This window comes from Chaetodon auriga, chromosome 23, assembly GCF_051107435.1.
Source record: "Chaetodon auriga isolate fChaAug3 chromosome 23, fChaAug3.hap1, whole genome shotgun sequence".
NCBI lineage: Eukaryota > Metazoa > Chordata > Actinopteri > Chaetodontiformes > Chaetodontidae > Chaetodon > Chaetodon auriga.
In genome coordinates this window covers 7,929,690-7,945,467 of record NC_135096.1, presented here as the reverse complement: position 1 = coordinate 7,945,467, position 15,778 = coordinate 7,929,690, and the positions used below count along the sequence as shown (strand labels likewise).

General features: G+C 45.1%; 1 protein-coding gene across 1 annotated transcript in view; it reads left to right on the top strand.

The window, feature by feature from the left end:
* klf7a (Kruppel like factor 7a) overlaps positions 1-11,838 on the top strand; it is a 37,679-nt gene extending 25,841 nt beyond the window's left edge. Inside the window, exons 3-4 of the mRNA XM_076724095.1 lie at positions 3,755-3,878; positions 7,616-11,838. Of these exons, the coding sequence (XP_076580210.1) occupies positions 3,755-3,878; positions 7,616-7,667 (176 nt within the window). The 3' untranslated portion in view covers positions 7,668-11,838. The remainder of the gene's footprint in view (positions 1-3,754; positions 3,879-7,615) is intronic.
* The last annotated feature ends 3,940 nt before the right edge of the window (positions 11,839-15,778 follow it).

Here is a 15,778-nt window from a genome sequence, read left to right as displayed (position 1 = left end):
TGGGAGGATGAGTTATGCCGGCTGTTTTTTGTCGGCAACGTTATTACAGGATATTATAGGACATCAGACACTAACATTATAGCGTTGGCAAGCAAATATGAAGGGTTAGATAACTTTCTAATTCACAGCTACTAATTTAGAACCGTGTGCCAGCGTAGGCTATCATTATGTGTTGTATAATTTCATCCCCTCAGTAATAGAGTACAGCTATATTATCCTGCTCTCACCACTCGATGCCACTGTTATTTTGCACTCGCTGTAGATTAAGGTTGTGAAGTTATCGCACAGTCATGACACTTTGGCCTTGTTTGGCGATTAGCCTTCGCTGCGCAGCCTAACTTAAGAGAGAGCTAACAGTGTAGCTGCCGCAACAGGCCACAGAAGTTTAACGCTCTTTATTTTGGAATCGGTCAAATGTTGGTGTGTCCAGGTACTTTAGGAAATGTGTTGTTTCTGCATGAATAATGTTAGATAAAATCATACTGTTGCTTTTTGAATCAGAGAAATAGTCACTTTACAGAACACGTGGATCGTTTTCTGGAGAAAAAATAACAGATTTAGCCAACATTTCCAAAGATACTGTATTATCAGTGGGATACTTTATATTACTCAGTATTACTCAAATGTAGTCATTCATTGTGTGCAGCTGTGCTTATTGATAACAGCTGCACAGATGATGGTAATAATGATTAACTAACTGAGCTCACATAACTCACATAATCAGTGTCAATTAGCTGCAGCTCCATGCCTGAAACTTTGAGACCACTGAAATGAGAACGTTTAAATAAATAATTATTAATTTCAGAATAAGTTTTAAAATTGGGTAATTCAGATTGTGGTTCTTTTTGTCTTAACTCACTTCTGATGGAAAGAGCTTCATCTTCATTCAGTCAGACCTAGTTTTCCATCATCGTCGCACGTCTCTCTGACATTCTCCATCACTTCCTCCATCTTTCATCTTCCTCTCTGAACCTGTTCCCCTCTTCCTCTTCCTTTCGCTCATCTCCAAGCCTGCAGTGCTCGTCGTGGGCAGGAGCCCGGAAAGCGTTCTGCAAGAGCCTCTCTAATGACCTCTGAGACCAGGATGCCCTGCTTCACCTCCAGCTAATGGAGGGAATGCAATTAACTTCAGCACTGGCACCTGAGAGGCTGGAGCGAGTGCATGCGAGTGTGTGTGCTTTTGCGTGTGTGTGAGAGCATCCGGAAGTCATAGATTACACATAATGGGATTACAGTGACTCAGGAAACACCCAGTTATCAGGTTACGGATGAGAAATATGTGATTGCTTATTTGATTACTCCAAAAAAACAAAACAAAAAAAAAGCAATGAAAAGGGAAAAAGCATTTTGATTGCAGGTCATTTCTGCCTGAAATGAGTGACTGGTGTCAGATGACGTGGATTTTATTAAATAATGCGGAATAAGTGGTTTTCAACAACAGCGCTGTCCACAATCCTGATTCCTTAAATCAGAGGAAATAATCCACTTAGCTTCATAATCTACATTATATGTTTAACAGGCAAAGTAATCCAAAAGTAACAGAGCATAATCAGATTATGCTGCTGAGGTCGGGCTAATCCAGTGGATTAGGTTACTGATTGCCATTTTAAACTGCCAATCAGTCAGGCTGCGTGTGACATTGTTTTTTTTTTTTGCCGCCTTCGTCCAGTTTGTGTGTCGATCTGTGTTTCACAAGGCGAGTGTGCACCTGCTCTACTTGCCTGTTTGTATGAGGGCATCTTGGGGGGGAGTGGAGTGGAGGGGGGTGGGGGCTCTGTTGCTAGGCAACGGGGGGCAGCGTATCGTTGGAGGAGTCGGTAGCTGAGTGGTTATGTACTGCTGCAGGCTCTGGTCTCTTAGTGCCCCTCTTCCCTCTCCTCCTCCTGCACAACCATCACTTCTACCACCACCAATACCCCGGCCCCCCCCCCCCCCCCCCCCCCTTGCCCCGCACAGCTCGACGGTTACCGTCGCTAGGCAACTGCCTCCGCACTCTGCCAGCGTGCTCGGTAATTGGCCGGTGGCATGGCGGCGTGCCGTTGCCAGATCCAGCCAGCTGCACTGACTACTGCCTCCTCATGTTTCAGCGCACCCGCCTTCTCACACACACACATACACCCCACCCCCTCACTCCCGTCGCTAGGCAACACATTCAGGCATCCCTGCCTCCTGGGAATTTCATTGGCCAGAGCGGGATGGCCCAGACCCGCTGCTGTGGGTGTTTCTGGGAAGTGAGGCAGTATGAAGGGATACGTTTCCACAGTGGGCACATGCATGGATGGATAGAAGGGGACGAGACTAATATCTGGGTTTTTAAACCAAAAGCAGTGTTTACCTGCCGTACCATTCATTTCATGTGGAATAAACTAATTTTGTGCATCCAAGTGGAATTTTTCATATCAGATCAATGCAAGTGATGATGCAGTTCAAGGGGGAAAGTCAAAATGAGTCATTGTGATTTAGGTGTTATCAATTTGTATTCATTACTGGGTTTTTTTGGTCATTTCATGATTGCTTTTTCTCACTTGTTCATTAATCACCTCGTCACGGCTGTAACCTAATGCCCCTCTGCTTCTCGCCATCAAAACATACATGATTCCTGTTAATGGAGCGCTCGGCAACATGTCTGCTCGCTGAGTGTGTTTGACAGAAAGTGCTTTGGCAGGTCGTGTGTGGAGGGATTGTTTTCTCATTTGCCTTTGCTTGTGCCATTCAGCTTTGCATTTTAGCAGTCTGAAAAAAAAAAAGAAATGTCGCTTTAAATGGAACACAGAAATAGTAAAAACATTATTGATTTTTTGGCTTCTGCCCCATGACCAAACCTGCGCACAATCAGTGAATTTCTGCAACAGCTGGTACAGATAATGGCGTCAAACCAGTTCCGCTTTTACACAAGCGCTCTCCTCAGCCTTCCTTGTCTTCACAGAGCAGTTGATCCATTGATTGTGTCCCTTTTGATAATCGCATTCAACAAATTAAGCCTGTTTTTGTGACGAAAGCCACTCAAGCAGGGCTGGTCAGTGTGTCAGTGTGACTGTATTCAGCCACGAGCCAGCGGTCCAGATGGGATGTGACTGATGCAGGTGACATCTTCGGAGCTGGACGCAGCTGGCAGATTGTGGGTTTCTTGCCATTATGCCGTGTGACTGGCCTAATTATCACCGACCTCCTCCCCTGCCGGCGTATCTGCAGCCTCCTCTGCCTTAATCCACTTCTGCAGCACTTCTCTCCTACTCCACTTTTCCCTCTCCTGGTCTCATCTCACCTCCTCTTCTCACTCTCTCATCCACCTTGCCTCTAATCCCCCTCCTCCCTCCCTTATCCTCTCCCCCTGCACTTCTCCTCTCGCTCCACTTCTCTCCACCCTCTACTCCTCTTCTGCGTGTTCAGCAAGATCGGAGACCAGTGGGAGCTTCTCCATCTCAGTGTTAAACATCGCCTTGCTCTCTTTCCAGCCCCTAAAAAAAGAGGTGGGGGGGGGGGGGGGCAGTGAAGGGAGGAACAGGGAGCTTTCACAGAAATCGAATGCAAACTCCAATTGAATCACAATATGCAGGATGTAATTTTTTTATGTGAATCTCTGCATGAAGGCTGAACATATCAGCTTAAACACACCAAATATTTGGATTTGGGATTCCACACCAGCGCCACAGTGATTCTTTGCATGACCACAGAAGTATGTGATTGGTGGATGAGCTGAGAAACAGGTGCTCATGTTTTTTCTTTTTGTCTTTTTTTTTTTTTCATCCCTCAGGTGAGAAGCCGTACAAGTGCTCGTGGGAGGGCTGCGAGTGGCGATTCGCCCGGAGCGACGAGCTGACGAGGCACTACCGCAAACACACCGGCGCCAAGCCTTTTAAGTGCAACCACTGTGACAGGTCTGTCAAAACACATCTCTCCCCATCCTCTCCCTTCTTCCATTTTCCAAGGGTTATTTGAAGTAGTTCCACTAGCACAGCGGGCTATGTTTTCCCATTGTGTTTTGTACACAGTCTGGTTTAGTAAAGAAGTGCTACAAGATGCTGGTAACACACCCAAATGTGTTTGGTACTGACCCAGTTTAAAAGTGTGCTGGCAGGATTACTAATGTGTGCTCCTCTGCAACGCATGCAAGACCCAACCTGCTCAGTCTTTCAGTGGGAATCCAAAGGGTGCTTATTCTGCTCTATACCCACATTAGGCCCTGTGCAGCATATTAATAGTGCATCTCCTCACATGGTGTTACATGGCCTTGATTTGGAGGCTGCTTTCACACTGGGACAGAGCTGTAAATGGTTGTAGAACCCATTAGCACTGTCACACATCACTGGTATAGAATATTAATTTCGAGTCAAAATTTTCTTTAGAATAAACCATACTCATGTTTGCTAGTAGAGCTGTTTGTTACAGCTTTATGCCCCTTTTTTTGTGTGGTGGACATTTAGAGGAAAATTTCCGAAGCCATTGTGACCCAAAATACAGGTCTGTGTGTTACTGTAAATAAAGCCCCAGGCCTGCCCAGTGATTGCAGAGACTATCCTGTAAACCGGATCATTCCTGGTCTGATCCCTGTGACCCGAGTGTCCTTGCGGAGAGCATGGCAGCCCGCCACACACAATATCAGTTTGAAAAATCACTCATAAAAATGGAATCGTTCAGTAGATGGGGTGATGTTTTCATGTCGTCAAAGGATCCGCAGAAATGGATCACGCTTACGGTCCCACGCAGCTTCCTGTTAGCCGTGTTAGAAAGCAGAAGCCGTCCTCCTAATCTGAAACCGAGGTGTGGAGGAGCATGGGTTTGTCTCTCTGAAGGGTGGATCTGATGTCATTTGCCTGCGCTTCTTAATTAGTCACCCTGGCTTCTGTTTAATTATGAACCACAGCAAAATGTTAATTAGCAGGGCTCCTTAAATGTGGCTCCGGTGACAAAATCATGAAACATTCAGCGGCCATTATTCGCTACAAAAAGATCAGCTTGATTCAGACACAAAAATCTTTATTCCTGTTTTAATTACACCCCTCTGCCTGTGATCCGGCCCTCGCTGACACCTCTGGGATCTCAGAGCAATATTGTCTGCAGGAGTCAGCGCAGTGTTTAAAGGCAAGGGGCCGCAGGTAAAAATTTGGGAGAAAATGTCATTTCGAGGGGATGTTTGTGTATTTTAAAACTTAGATTTCTGCTACACTGAACATTTTCACTAAATAAAAACACCATAGTGGCCTTATACTCAAGAAAATGTGTGCAGAACACCTCATAATTACCAGACTTTTTGTATAGCTTTATTCATTCAGTGTTTTTTGTACATGAACAAAGTATTTGTATTTGTAAAAAAAACTGTTTAAACTTGCAAGTCTGTCAATATTAAGAGTCAAATTTGTATCATTTTAAAGTTTGCTTTAATTTTATTTGTCTGTCGTTTCATACTGTACGTGTACTTTTATCTGTATTAAAAAAAAACCGTCACATTTATTTGCAAATTTTGCACAATTTTAGTTATTAATGACGCTCACAAAGATTTCATCCAGCGTCAGAGGTCATTAGAAGAATTGTATTGCGTGTGTGTTTGAGAGAAAGCTGCAGCCTTTGGCACAATTGGTCACAATACAGCAACTTATTGAATATGTGACCTCTTGAATCATGTATGGCTTCATTATGATCGGACAAAAAGAAATCCCCCCTCACCTGCGCTACTTTGCCTTACTGTGTGTGAAAGAGTATGTGTCTTGGTCATGCGTGCGTGTGTGTGTTTGTGTGTGTGTGTGTGTGATGGAGCAGAGGGCCGGGCAGTGTCAACTTAATCAGGCCTCAGCTGGACAGACAGTAAATACAGTATCCCTCCCTCCTCCACCCTGATTTCCCACCTCCCCCCACCACCAGACCCCCCTGCAGGCACATCCCTAATTCGGGCCCACCTCTGTCATGTGTCACAAGGCGCCCAGCCCCTCCAGCTCAACACACACACACACACACATGCACCCTGCTGAGATGAAGGAAGAGGGGAAACAGGGGAGACAGAGAAGACGGGGTGGAAGATTGAGGATGGGGGGGAATGGGGAGGAGGAGACAGACCCACGGTGTGCCAGCTGGTGTCGTGCCCCCGAGTCGTGACTCATACTTTACCATCTGTCTCAGCACACACACACACGCACACACACTCCCTCAGCGACACACACGCAAAAACAGCCCAGCCTGCACGTCCCCTGAGCCGTTCACTCACCTCACGTGTGTTTGTTAGCGCGTGTGCGCTCGCGCACGCAGAGCGGCGACACACTCAGATACAGGTGCGCACACACACGCAGGTGTGACAGTAAGACAGATGACTGGTGGCTCATCACAGTGTAACTCTCCCTCTTGGCCAAACACTGATTCATCTAGACATCTTAGACAGTTGCCTCTGTCTCAGTGGAAAGAGCCAATCTGAAACTGGCATCAAAAAACGAAAAAAAAAAAAAAAAAAAATCAACAGTTGCAGAACTGTGAAAGGGAGGCCGACTCCTGAACTGGGGATTCATACAGTATGGAAATGCTGGAGTTAACTGAAGTGTAATGTTTGGTATTTTTTACTTTATTTGAGGAATTACTAAAATGCTTGTTGCAAGGATTATTAGCAAATGTCCATTTGAAAAAATGGCAATTTAAGACTTAATTCTGCGATTTGCTCGCAAATCTGACTGCTCACCGAGACAGAGTCACATGTTCTGCGCATATTTGCTCAAACTTCCCTTCAGCTCCATCACATTTCCTGGCCTTCTACCTGAAAATTTAGAGGAGCGTTCAGAAAATGCAGCGGCCGTTGGGAGCAGTTTTGCAGTGTCTTGTCTCTTTTGTATCCTTCCAAACATTATTAAGTGGAACCACTTTTGAAAACTCTAAAACAAGTCTCCATCTCAAATTTTTCTGAACACACTAATCACCAGAACACGCAGCTCCCAATTACCTTAAAGAAAGCAACACTTTCCTTTTGAACACCGCTCCTCTTGGGAGCGGAGCTGTAGTGTTCGTTCAGCGAGCATCCAGCGGAAACACTGTTGATCTCGTAGTTGTGATGAAAAAAGTAGGTCTCCCATAATGGCTGGATCTTTATGTAAGCATGCGTGGAACAAACAAAACACCAGCTGAAGGCGTGCATTATATCAATTTGTGGCAATCAGGTTGAAATAATCAAACATTTTTAAAACCCCGCGCAGAAAAAAAAAAAAAAAAAAAAAAATAGGTCAGCACACTTCCAGAGCAATTTCATTTTTCACTGTGCAGCTATGCCCTCGCAATTCTGCAAGCCTGATTTCAGATGAGAGGCTTCGATTCATCTAATTTAGCTATCGTTTTACAGCACATGTTTTGCGTGCTGCTTTTTTTTTTTTTTCCATCTCTACCCCCCCTCCCCCCCCCCGCACTGTTTCAACAGATCCATCTGCGGGCTCTCTAGTTATTCATGGCGCAGCTGAAGTCATTAGGAGTGCTGCTGAAAATGCTGATTATGAATTAGTTACACATATACTAATTGCGTGTGCATTAGTGGCTCAGCACTCACTAGCTAACAGCAACATTTAGCTCAATCGACAAAACAAACTTCTTTTTTCCTGCATTGGTAACAAGCCGCTCTCTGTCTCACTCTCTCTCTCTCTGGTTGCAGGTGTTTCTCGCGGTCGGATCACTTGGCGCTACACATGAAGAGGCACATCTGAGGAATTTGAGAGAGGTCAGCGGGAGTGGAAGAGAGGGGAAGGGGATGGAGGCGGAGTGGAGGAAGGAGAGGGAGCATCATCTGCAGTGAAATAACACAGAGACAGAGGGATGGACTTAAAAAAAACACCAGAGGGAGAGGCACCGCACAGGGACGCCGACTACAGACAGAAAGACAGGCAGGCAGGCAGACAGACCCTAACTGGCTCTGTCAATCTGTGCTCAGCCAGTTGGTCCATGATTCCACAGTGATGCGTCGTCAACTTGCAAATGTCTCCCGGTGTTGTCGATACAGACGCTCCATCCCACCCGTCGTATGTGTCTCAGAGGGGACGCCACATGATGAATGGTGGACCGCGCGCCTGTAGTTGGCAGCTCTCTGTCGCAGTTGTCCTTGCGGTCTTTGCGAGCATCCCTCGGCGAAACGCTTCCGAAATGTCAGCCCTGTTCATGCAGCAGTGCTCCATGTACCAGCGAGCTCACCAACGCCAAACTGGACCAGTTGTACAGTCATTTTAGCCGACAGCATAACTGCTGTTTGTATATTCAAGGTTTCCTCTTCTTAGGACGTGCTATACTTTGAGCAGAGGTAGAACAGTTTGCAGCAGTGGCTGAACAGCATCATTTCACAGGGTAAGCAAGCAAGAAAGCTGGCTTTCTCTCCCTCAAACTTGCCGCAGCCTTTACAGCTCGCCAAAGGGTTTGTTATCTTACATACAGGACAGATAATAATTTGACAATTTTTCATCTGACCCCTGTCACATCTCCCAACTGGATCCATTTATACATCCCTTCTGGTTCGATGGCATTGGAGCACTTGTTTGAACGGAGTGTTAGATTGGATTTCCCGAAGAATTGAAGATGGGAGTGTGTTGCACTGATGTGCTGCGAAGACTGATTGAGGTCATCCAAAGGACTGGCTTGCTTTATGAACATCATCCATTGAGGGTTACGGCTGGATGAGGCTAACTAATCTACTCTGGGAAAGACTGTTCATCTCCTGGAATGTCATCTGAAAACTGAGCGTCTCGAGATGCTAGATGGCTCCTCAGAGTGTTTCTCCTTGCCGGGATCTTACCTCTCACGAGATGTCGTCAGGAGCTGTTGCACAATTGACTCTTTGCAAACTTTTTGTAAAAAAAAATGCCCCACCGTCTTGAACTGGGAGACAATTCGGGACTCACCAAACGCTGGCTTTCACATGCCGCCGACGTGCGGGCAGCCACATGCACAAGTCGAAGCAGCGATAGCACACCGAGCGCAAACAAGATCACTATGTATGATAAAGGCTATATTGTTTCTAAGAAAAGATTCTCCTATCTGACAGTTGAAAAGACCATTTTGAAGAACACACTGGAAATGGATGCAGCCAAAAAAAAAAAAAAAAAAAAGTGTCGACTGTAGATGCCTGAAATGATCTCTTTGGCCTTTGAGAGTGATTGGCACCTAACTAGCCACTGGGTCGAGGAGGGTTTTGTCCTTTTGTCACACCGCTCATGCAGATCTCTTCCAATTTCTCTCAGACTTCATTTCAGAGAAAAGCAGCATTCAACAGCTCTCCTAATCGGGCCCTATGCATATCCGAGAACATTCCTTCTGACTTCCTTGACCATACGTGTGTGTCTGAATGCAGATTTCTGCCCTGCTGGACACGGAAGGCCTTGTAGGAAGACACAAATTCAATCAATTGGGTGGCTCGTCTCAGAGCAAATCAATGTGAATGTATCTGTTTTGTACGTCTGTACATGTTGCTGGGCCCATGAAAACACTCGAGCGTGGTTGGTGAGATCGCACCAGACAGCATTTGTGTTTATACAGTAGTTTCTCTGTTTCACATTAGAAATGAATGGCTGGACTTGGAATAACTAGCGAGTCACGGCTGGTGGTTTTTGACATTTTACTGGCCGTGCCGGACCAGTGGGAGGGCGTGAGTGCAGATTTCCAGTCAGGGGGCTGAAATGGGTTAGTGGAGGAACAGATCTGCTCAGTCAGCAATGATAACTGCCCCATCAGCTCATGAAACCGCAGTGGAGTGAAACCCACACGCCACACGCATACATGCCCTCCTAGAAAAAGTGGAATTAACATTTGTCCTGTTTTGATCTGCCTCTTCTCCGACAGAACAAAGACGCACAAAACCCGACACACTCAAGCGTCGTGTCTTTAATCCGCAAATAGAAATGAGTTTTTGGGGGGAGCATCAACTCAAGCGCGCACAAATCAAACAGGCAGCTTGGACAAAAGTAGATTGTCGGGATTCTTTCGAGCCCGATTGGGAACAACCACGTCAAGGTGTTTATAATTTATTTTACAAGACTTTTAATACTTTGAGGCAAATTGAGGCGCACAGCAGTCTGCTTTTTGGCAAGGGAGACAGTAAATTGATTTCACTCTGTGTACCAGAGGCACATTTCAATTTGGGGTATGAATGCAGCCCAGCTCAATCATATCTCGACATGATCTGTCTGCAGCTCTGCAAGTAGAAGCTGTATCGCCTCCTGCTTCACATAAATATTGAACTCTTTCTATCTAAATGCGCAAACAAGCCAGACTGCATTTGATAGTGAGCATTTAGGGGACGGGCCTTCGCTTGCGAAGACGGGAGGGATTGACCACAATTGAAACCAACGGAGACGAGTTTTAACTGCTGGTTTGTTTTCTTCCAGGCTGCAGCTGCAACACTATCAATGCTAAAAGTCTCTCTTTGTGGTTGTTGGTCCTAAAAGTTGCAGATGCAGTGGCAAACATTCGGGATTGGGATCCCCGTTCAGATGGGAACGCCAGTGCAGGTTAGCAGCTTTGAGGTTTTAATGCTCACTCTCGACGCTAAAATGAAGAATAGCAGTTTAACCCGCGGGTTGAAATTGTATCATCAATGGCAGCTCTACATCTGTGTTTCAGTATTTCAACGGGGCGCTCTCCTGTTTTAATGAATGGTTGGGAATGTGTGGGAATGTGCAGCTCGAGAGTTTTCGTTTGTTTTCGCTCATGTTCTGCACCAATCATACCTGAGGATTTCGGACTGAAACACTGAATGTGTTGTTTCTCATGATCACCGAGACTTTCGGGAGACATGGAGCGACTCAAATTACAGGACGTGTTGGTCTTCTCGTGACTTGGCATAAGCGAATTTTTCTCTTCATGTGTTTGCCGGGAGCTTTCAAATGTGAATGTGTTTTCTGGAAAGGTTGTTTCATGTTGTCTCCGAGGATGCGGTTCAGTTCTGTGTCATCTTAATGAATGATTGTCAATTCTGCTGTGCCTGTGTGTTCTTCGTCTGTTTGTATTTGCACTCTGAATTTTTGGAAAAAATCACTTGCATATCCGACATTTTCTGTCCGCTTGTACACTACACTTCACACGACGACCCTGGGTGATGAAACACTGATCACAAAGTCTGTATAGTAGCTGTTTTTAGCACAAATGTACACATGCCTACATGCGACATGGATTCACACGCATTGCAGACACACAAACATGAACTCCATGCATGCAGACACTCCCTGAACACACAGATTCAGAGAAAAAAAACACACACACACACATGCACAAGCACATCCCGATTCCACACAGAACGTACTCACAAACACACGCACGCACTCTCTCTCTCCGTTCTCCTTGTGTGTTTTTCACCGTTTTTCATGCCACCTTGTGAGAGTCAGACATCCAGACTGCAGCTCTCGCTCTCAGCAGAGGCGGGGAAACACGCATTACTATGTGTGACACCACCTCTGTTTCCACCAGGTCTGAATTTCAAATCAAACGCACCCCCTTTTTCTACCAGCGTTCCCTCACCGCCGCCCCCACCGCCGCCCCCCCCCCCCCCGCCACCTCCATTTTCTCAGATATGATCCCTTTCAACTCCTCTCCTCTGTCCAACTTCCCCTCCACCTCCCCCCCCTCCCTCCCTCGCCCCCCTTCTCCTTTTCTCTCCGTTGTCTTTCTCCTTTTCTTTCTCTGTACAAAGTGTTTCAAATTTATCATTTGTATATTATGATGTATGGGTACGATAATGTTCTTTATTATGGAAAAATGAGAAAGATTTATTTTTGTTACCGGTTTGTTTCATAATTCCTTTTTTAAATTGGTATTGTAATATCTCTATGCAAGGAACTGTTCGGTGAATCGTTTTTATTTAAGAATGTAATTATGTGTAATAAATGGTAGAAGCAGTTTGGCATGGAGTATTCATGGTTCTTGGCTGGTCTGTTAATGGCAGTTTCATCCAGCAACAATATGCACCTAATCATCCATCTTGTCTCCGAATATTTTCTGATTTCTTATCAAGTCTCAATCACAGAGCCATTCATTTTGCTGACAATGAGCGCTCAGAGCACATTCACATACCCTTTCGCTTTCATTCTCACTGACCAGACAACTTTTAAGGGCTGTCTGGTTCAGGTTCACTTCATTTTCAGTGCAAACCAGCTGGGTTAAAGCGGCTAGGAAAAATAATTGACGCCCTCCGTTTGCCTGCTATTTGCAGCAAACCACCCATGGATGAATAAAAAAGCCTCTCATTTATCGTTCCTTTTGATCAAACGCAGGAAATGGGCCAGAATGCCATCACTTTGCCTGAATGCACTCTCTCGTCTTTTCCCTCTGAGGGAGCTACGGCATGTTAATTACATCTGTTACCAACCAAGGTGATGACTTATCCGCTATTCCTGCCTTTTGACCATGACTAGCTGATAAAAGGGTAATCGAATAACTAATGGATAATTAGGGAGTAATTACTCCCTGGTAAATGGCCCTATGCAGTGTATTAATTCTCCTTGGGTCTGGCAGTGAGAAACTCCCATAAGGTTTTTTGTTTCATTTAATGCTCCCTAATTGAAATGGGCACCCTCATCAAGAAGCTTACATGTATCTGTCGAACTTAATGTTCTTTTATCTGTAATTACAGACAGCTCCATATTATCTACCTAACTACACCTACTGCGTCAATCCCAGAGACACATTATGAAATTGGAAACGATGGAGTCATTTTTCAATAAAGGTCGCACGTCCCATGAGCGCTTTTTGATCGTCATTTCCATTCCACGTGATGGAAACGAGGCTATATGTGAGTTCACAGCAGAGCTAAATGGTCCTAATGTGTTTCTGCAGAGAAAGAAGAGGCTTCATATCAGGCGCACATTCATAAAGGTTAACACACACACGGACAAATGAGGCTCATAGAGCATGTGCACCTGAGACTTCTGAGACGATCGGGCTAACTTTACTTTTAGCCCTGCCCTAACTTCAGTGAGGATAACAAGAGTTAGACATGCTCAACTTGAGTTGTTGAGGTCTTTCTGTACTGACCAACCAAAAATAATCTTCAAATCATGCCACAGGAAAAAAGACAAGATACATTTCATTGATCCCACGCAGGGGAAATTCACTTGTTTTCGCAGCTGAAGAGTCAAAAGTAGAGGAAATTGAGTGACACATACAAATACAAATAAAATAAAAATGAAAGCTATACACACCTTTCACTTTGCACAACAACTGCACAAAAAAGGTCTTTGCATGCATCAGGACATAAGGGGATAAACCTGATGAAATACCAACAGTATCCCTAATCCGAGTCGGACCACACAGATGGAAAAATAAAATGTAAACACGCACACGCTCCACACATTTTCTTCTTTTCTAATAGCACTTGACAGCTGGTGAATCAATGCGCAGACACACTGTGGAAAGAGGTGGGTTTGTTATCCAGCTAATTACACCGGGGATCCCAAGCAGAATAATCTGAATAATAGAAAAGCTGAGTTGATAAACACGGTTGTTGAATGCTCGGTTCCATGTGCTCAGTCACCCTGTCCTCGCTGTTGTTTCCAATCTGCATCAAACGATAGCATCTATGTAAATCTTGTAGGACAATAGGATTAAAACACCCCATGATGGTATCTTGTTATGCTATTCTAAACATGCTGCTCTAAACGTGCATGTATAGCATTCAGATTTTGGCTTTCATTCAAAGTGCTTGATCTTGATATGTGTAAATACTATTTATTCCATGCATGGGTGACAAGCAAGCCACTTTATATGCACAGAGATGCTCTTATTTTTGGGTATCTGCAGGCATCAGAAGGCTGAATTCAAGATTGTTTTGCAACCTTGAATTCAATTTAAAAGCAAAAAAAATGCTAAATCCCGAAAGCTGACTCTCTCAGAATTGGAGTATGACCGCAGGACAGTTTTGTTTTTCCAGACTTTGTTCGGTATCCTGAGGGTTTATCATCTTGCCCTTGACTCGTCTACTGTCTCAGCTCCGCCATTCAATGTGGAAACACCTGAGCACATTTGAGAAATTTTGTCTTTGTTTTATATACAATGATTCAGCCGTAGTTCAGCACACCATTGAAGGAGGGTATAAATGGTGTCATGGCGGTGAATTGAAGCCACTGTATTGAAAGAAAGACTGATTCTTCAGGCAAGGCAGTGATTCACTTAACCAGCAGAACATAAGGCCCCTTTTTTCATGTGGTTGTGCAACAGAAGATTTCACCAATGGAGCTGCCAATGCCTGTGGGTGTCTTGCAGGCGTTTGGCAGCCATCGAGGGATGTTATTGTCACATCTGGCAATGTGGAGATGCCAGCAATCTTGGAAGCAGAGCTACAAGTTTAAAGCCTCGCTCACAATATCTTATTCCACGCTCAGACCGTGAGCGCACTCTGTCACTAACTCGGGTGATAACAAGAACTGCTTACTAAGATTACAGAGAACTACTTAGCAGCTAATCTGCATAAAGACAAGCTTCAATCTGAAACGCCTCGAAATCTCCTGTTGCAATGCCTACGCGGAGTAGAGTTCACCTAAAATGAGAATGAGGCTCGTCCTACGAAGGGTTGTGTACCATGGATTCTTCGGTTTTATGCCACGAGCAGCCATGTGCTTAGGTATTTCCAATTATAGGGAATATGTCGAGGCAGCCCTCGGTAATTAAAGCCTAATCATGCTGGTGGATTCAGAGAAGCATCCTCATCAAGCTTTCATTAGTCTCCCTCCTTGTGGTGCCCAGCAGCAACCCATCCCCCTTTAGGAATGCTCAGATATCCTTTTCCCAAACCAAATCCAGTTATTTAGTGGGGGAAGAGTTATTTTCCACATTTGAACTCTTCAAACCATAACATCACCTGACCACGTGATCACAAGAACCTTGAATTGAATTTTGAACTTGATGGGGAGCCAGTGAGGAGAAACCAAAATCAGCATCACGTGAGATCTTTTGGAGGACCTGGTCAAAAGCTTAGCTGCAGTGTTTTGGCCCCGGGGATGCTTTGGCGAGGCAGACAAAAAGGGAGTCGCAACAGACGGGACGAGATAAAAGCGGGATTTATCATTTCCATCTCCGCGTGTGACACAATGAGCCTGAGTTTCGCAGTGATTCTCAGCTGGAAAAAGCAGGAACGAATCAAACGCACCCACGAAAACAATCAGTTTCTGGAGAGAGGACAGAATGTGGCATTAGAAGTAAGGAAAATTACACTTGATTTGAGATAATTCTTCGAAAGCAGGTGCCCTGGGAGCTCATCTTTCTCTTGTTTTAAGAAAATGAGACATTTAGGGCTCAAAAATATAACCGATGAGCTGAGTTTTATGATATATAATAGTTCTATTTTCACAAATGATGCACTGAATAGCATACTGAGGGCACTACATCGGGTCTACCTCCCCAAAGAAACACTTTCTGAGCCAAATTTGGATCCAAACTGTAGTCACATTGTTTCCGCCCCTGTCTCAGAAACAACTGTGAAGTGTCAACTCATGAATTGAGTTATTACGACAGACCCCCCCCCACACACACCACCACCACCACCACCACGACCCTTGAAACAATAGTGTGCATTTGTCCTAGATGTACAAGAGCTCTGTTCTCAAAGTGGTTCCTGTCCCAGCTGGGGCAGTGTATAGCGTGCGCGTATCTGCACTCGTTTCCCCCTTCAGCTCCTGAATGCTCTTACACTTCAGAGATAGATTTGAAACTGCGGGAGAGATCTTGTGTTCGGGGAGCAGCTGGATAGGCTGGTGGTCTTGTGCTCTGAGAGAGATCAACCAGAGCACCGTGTGAGAGCACCTGGCTCTCCTCTATGCTGCCTGTTTGACAGACAGCACAGACA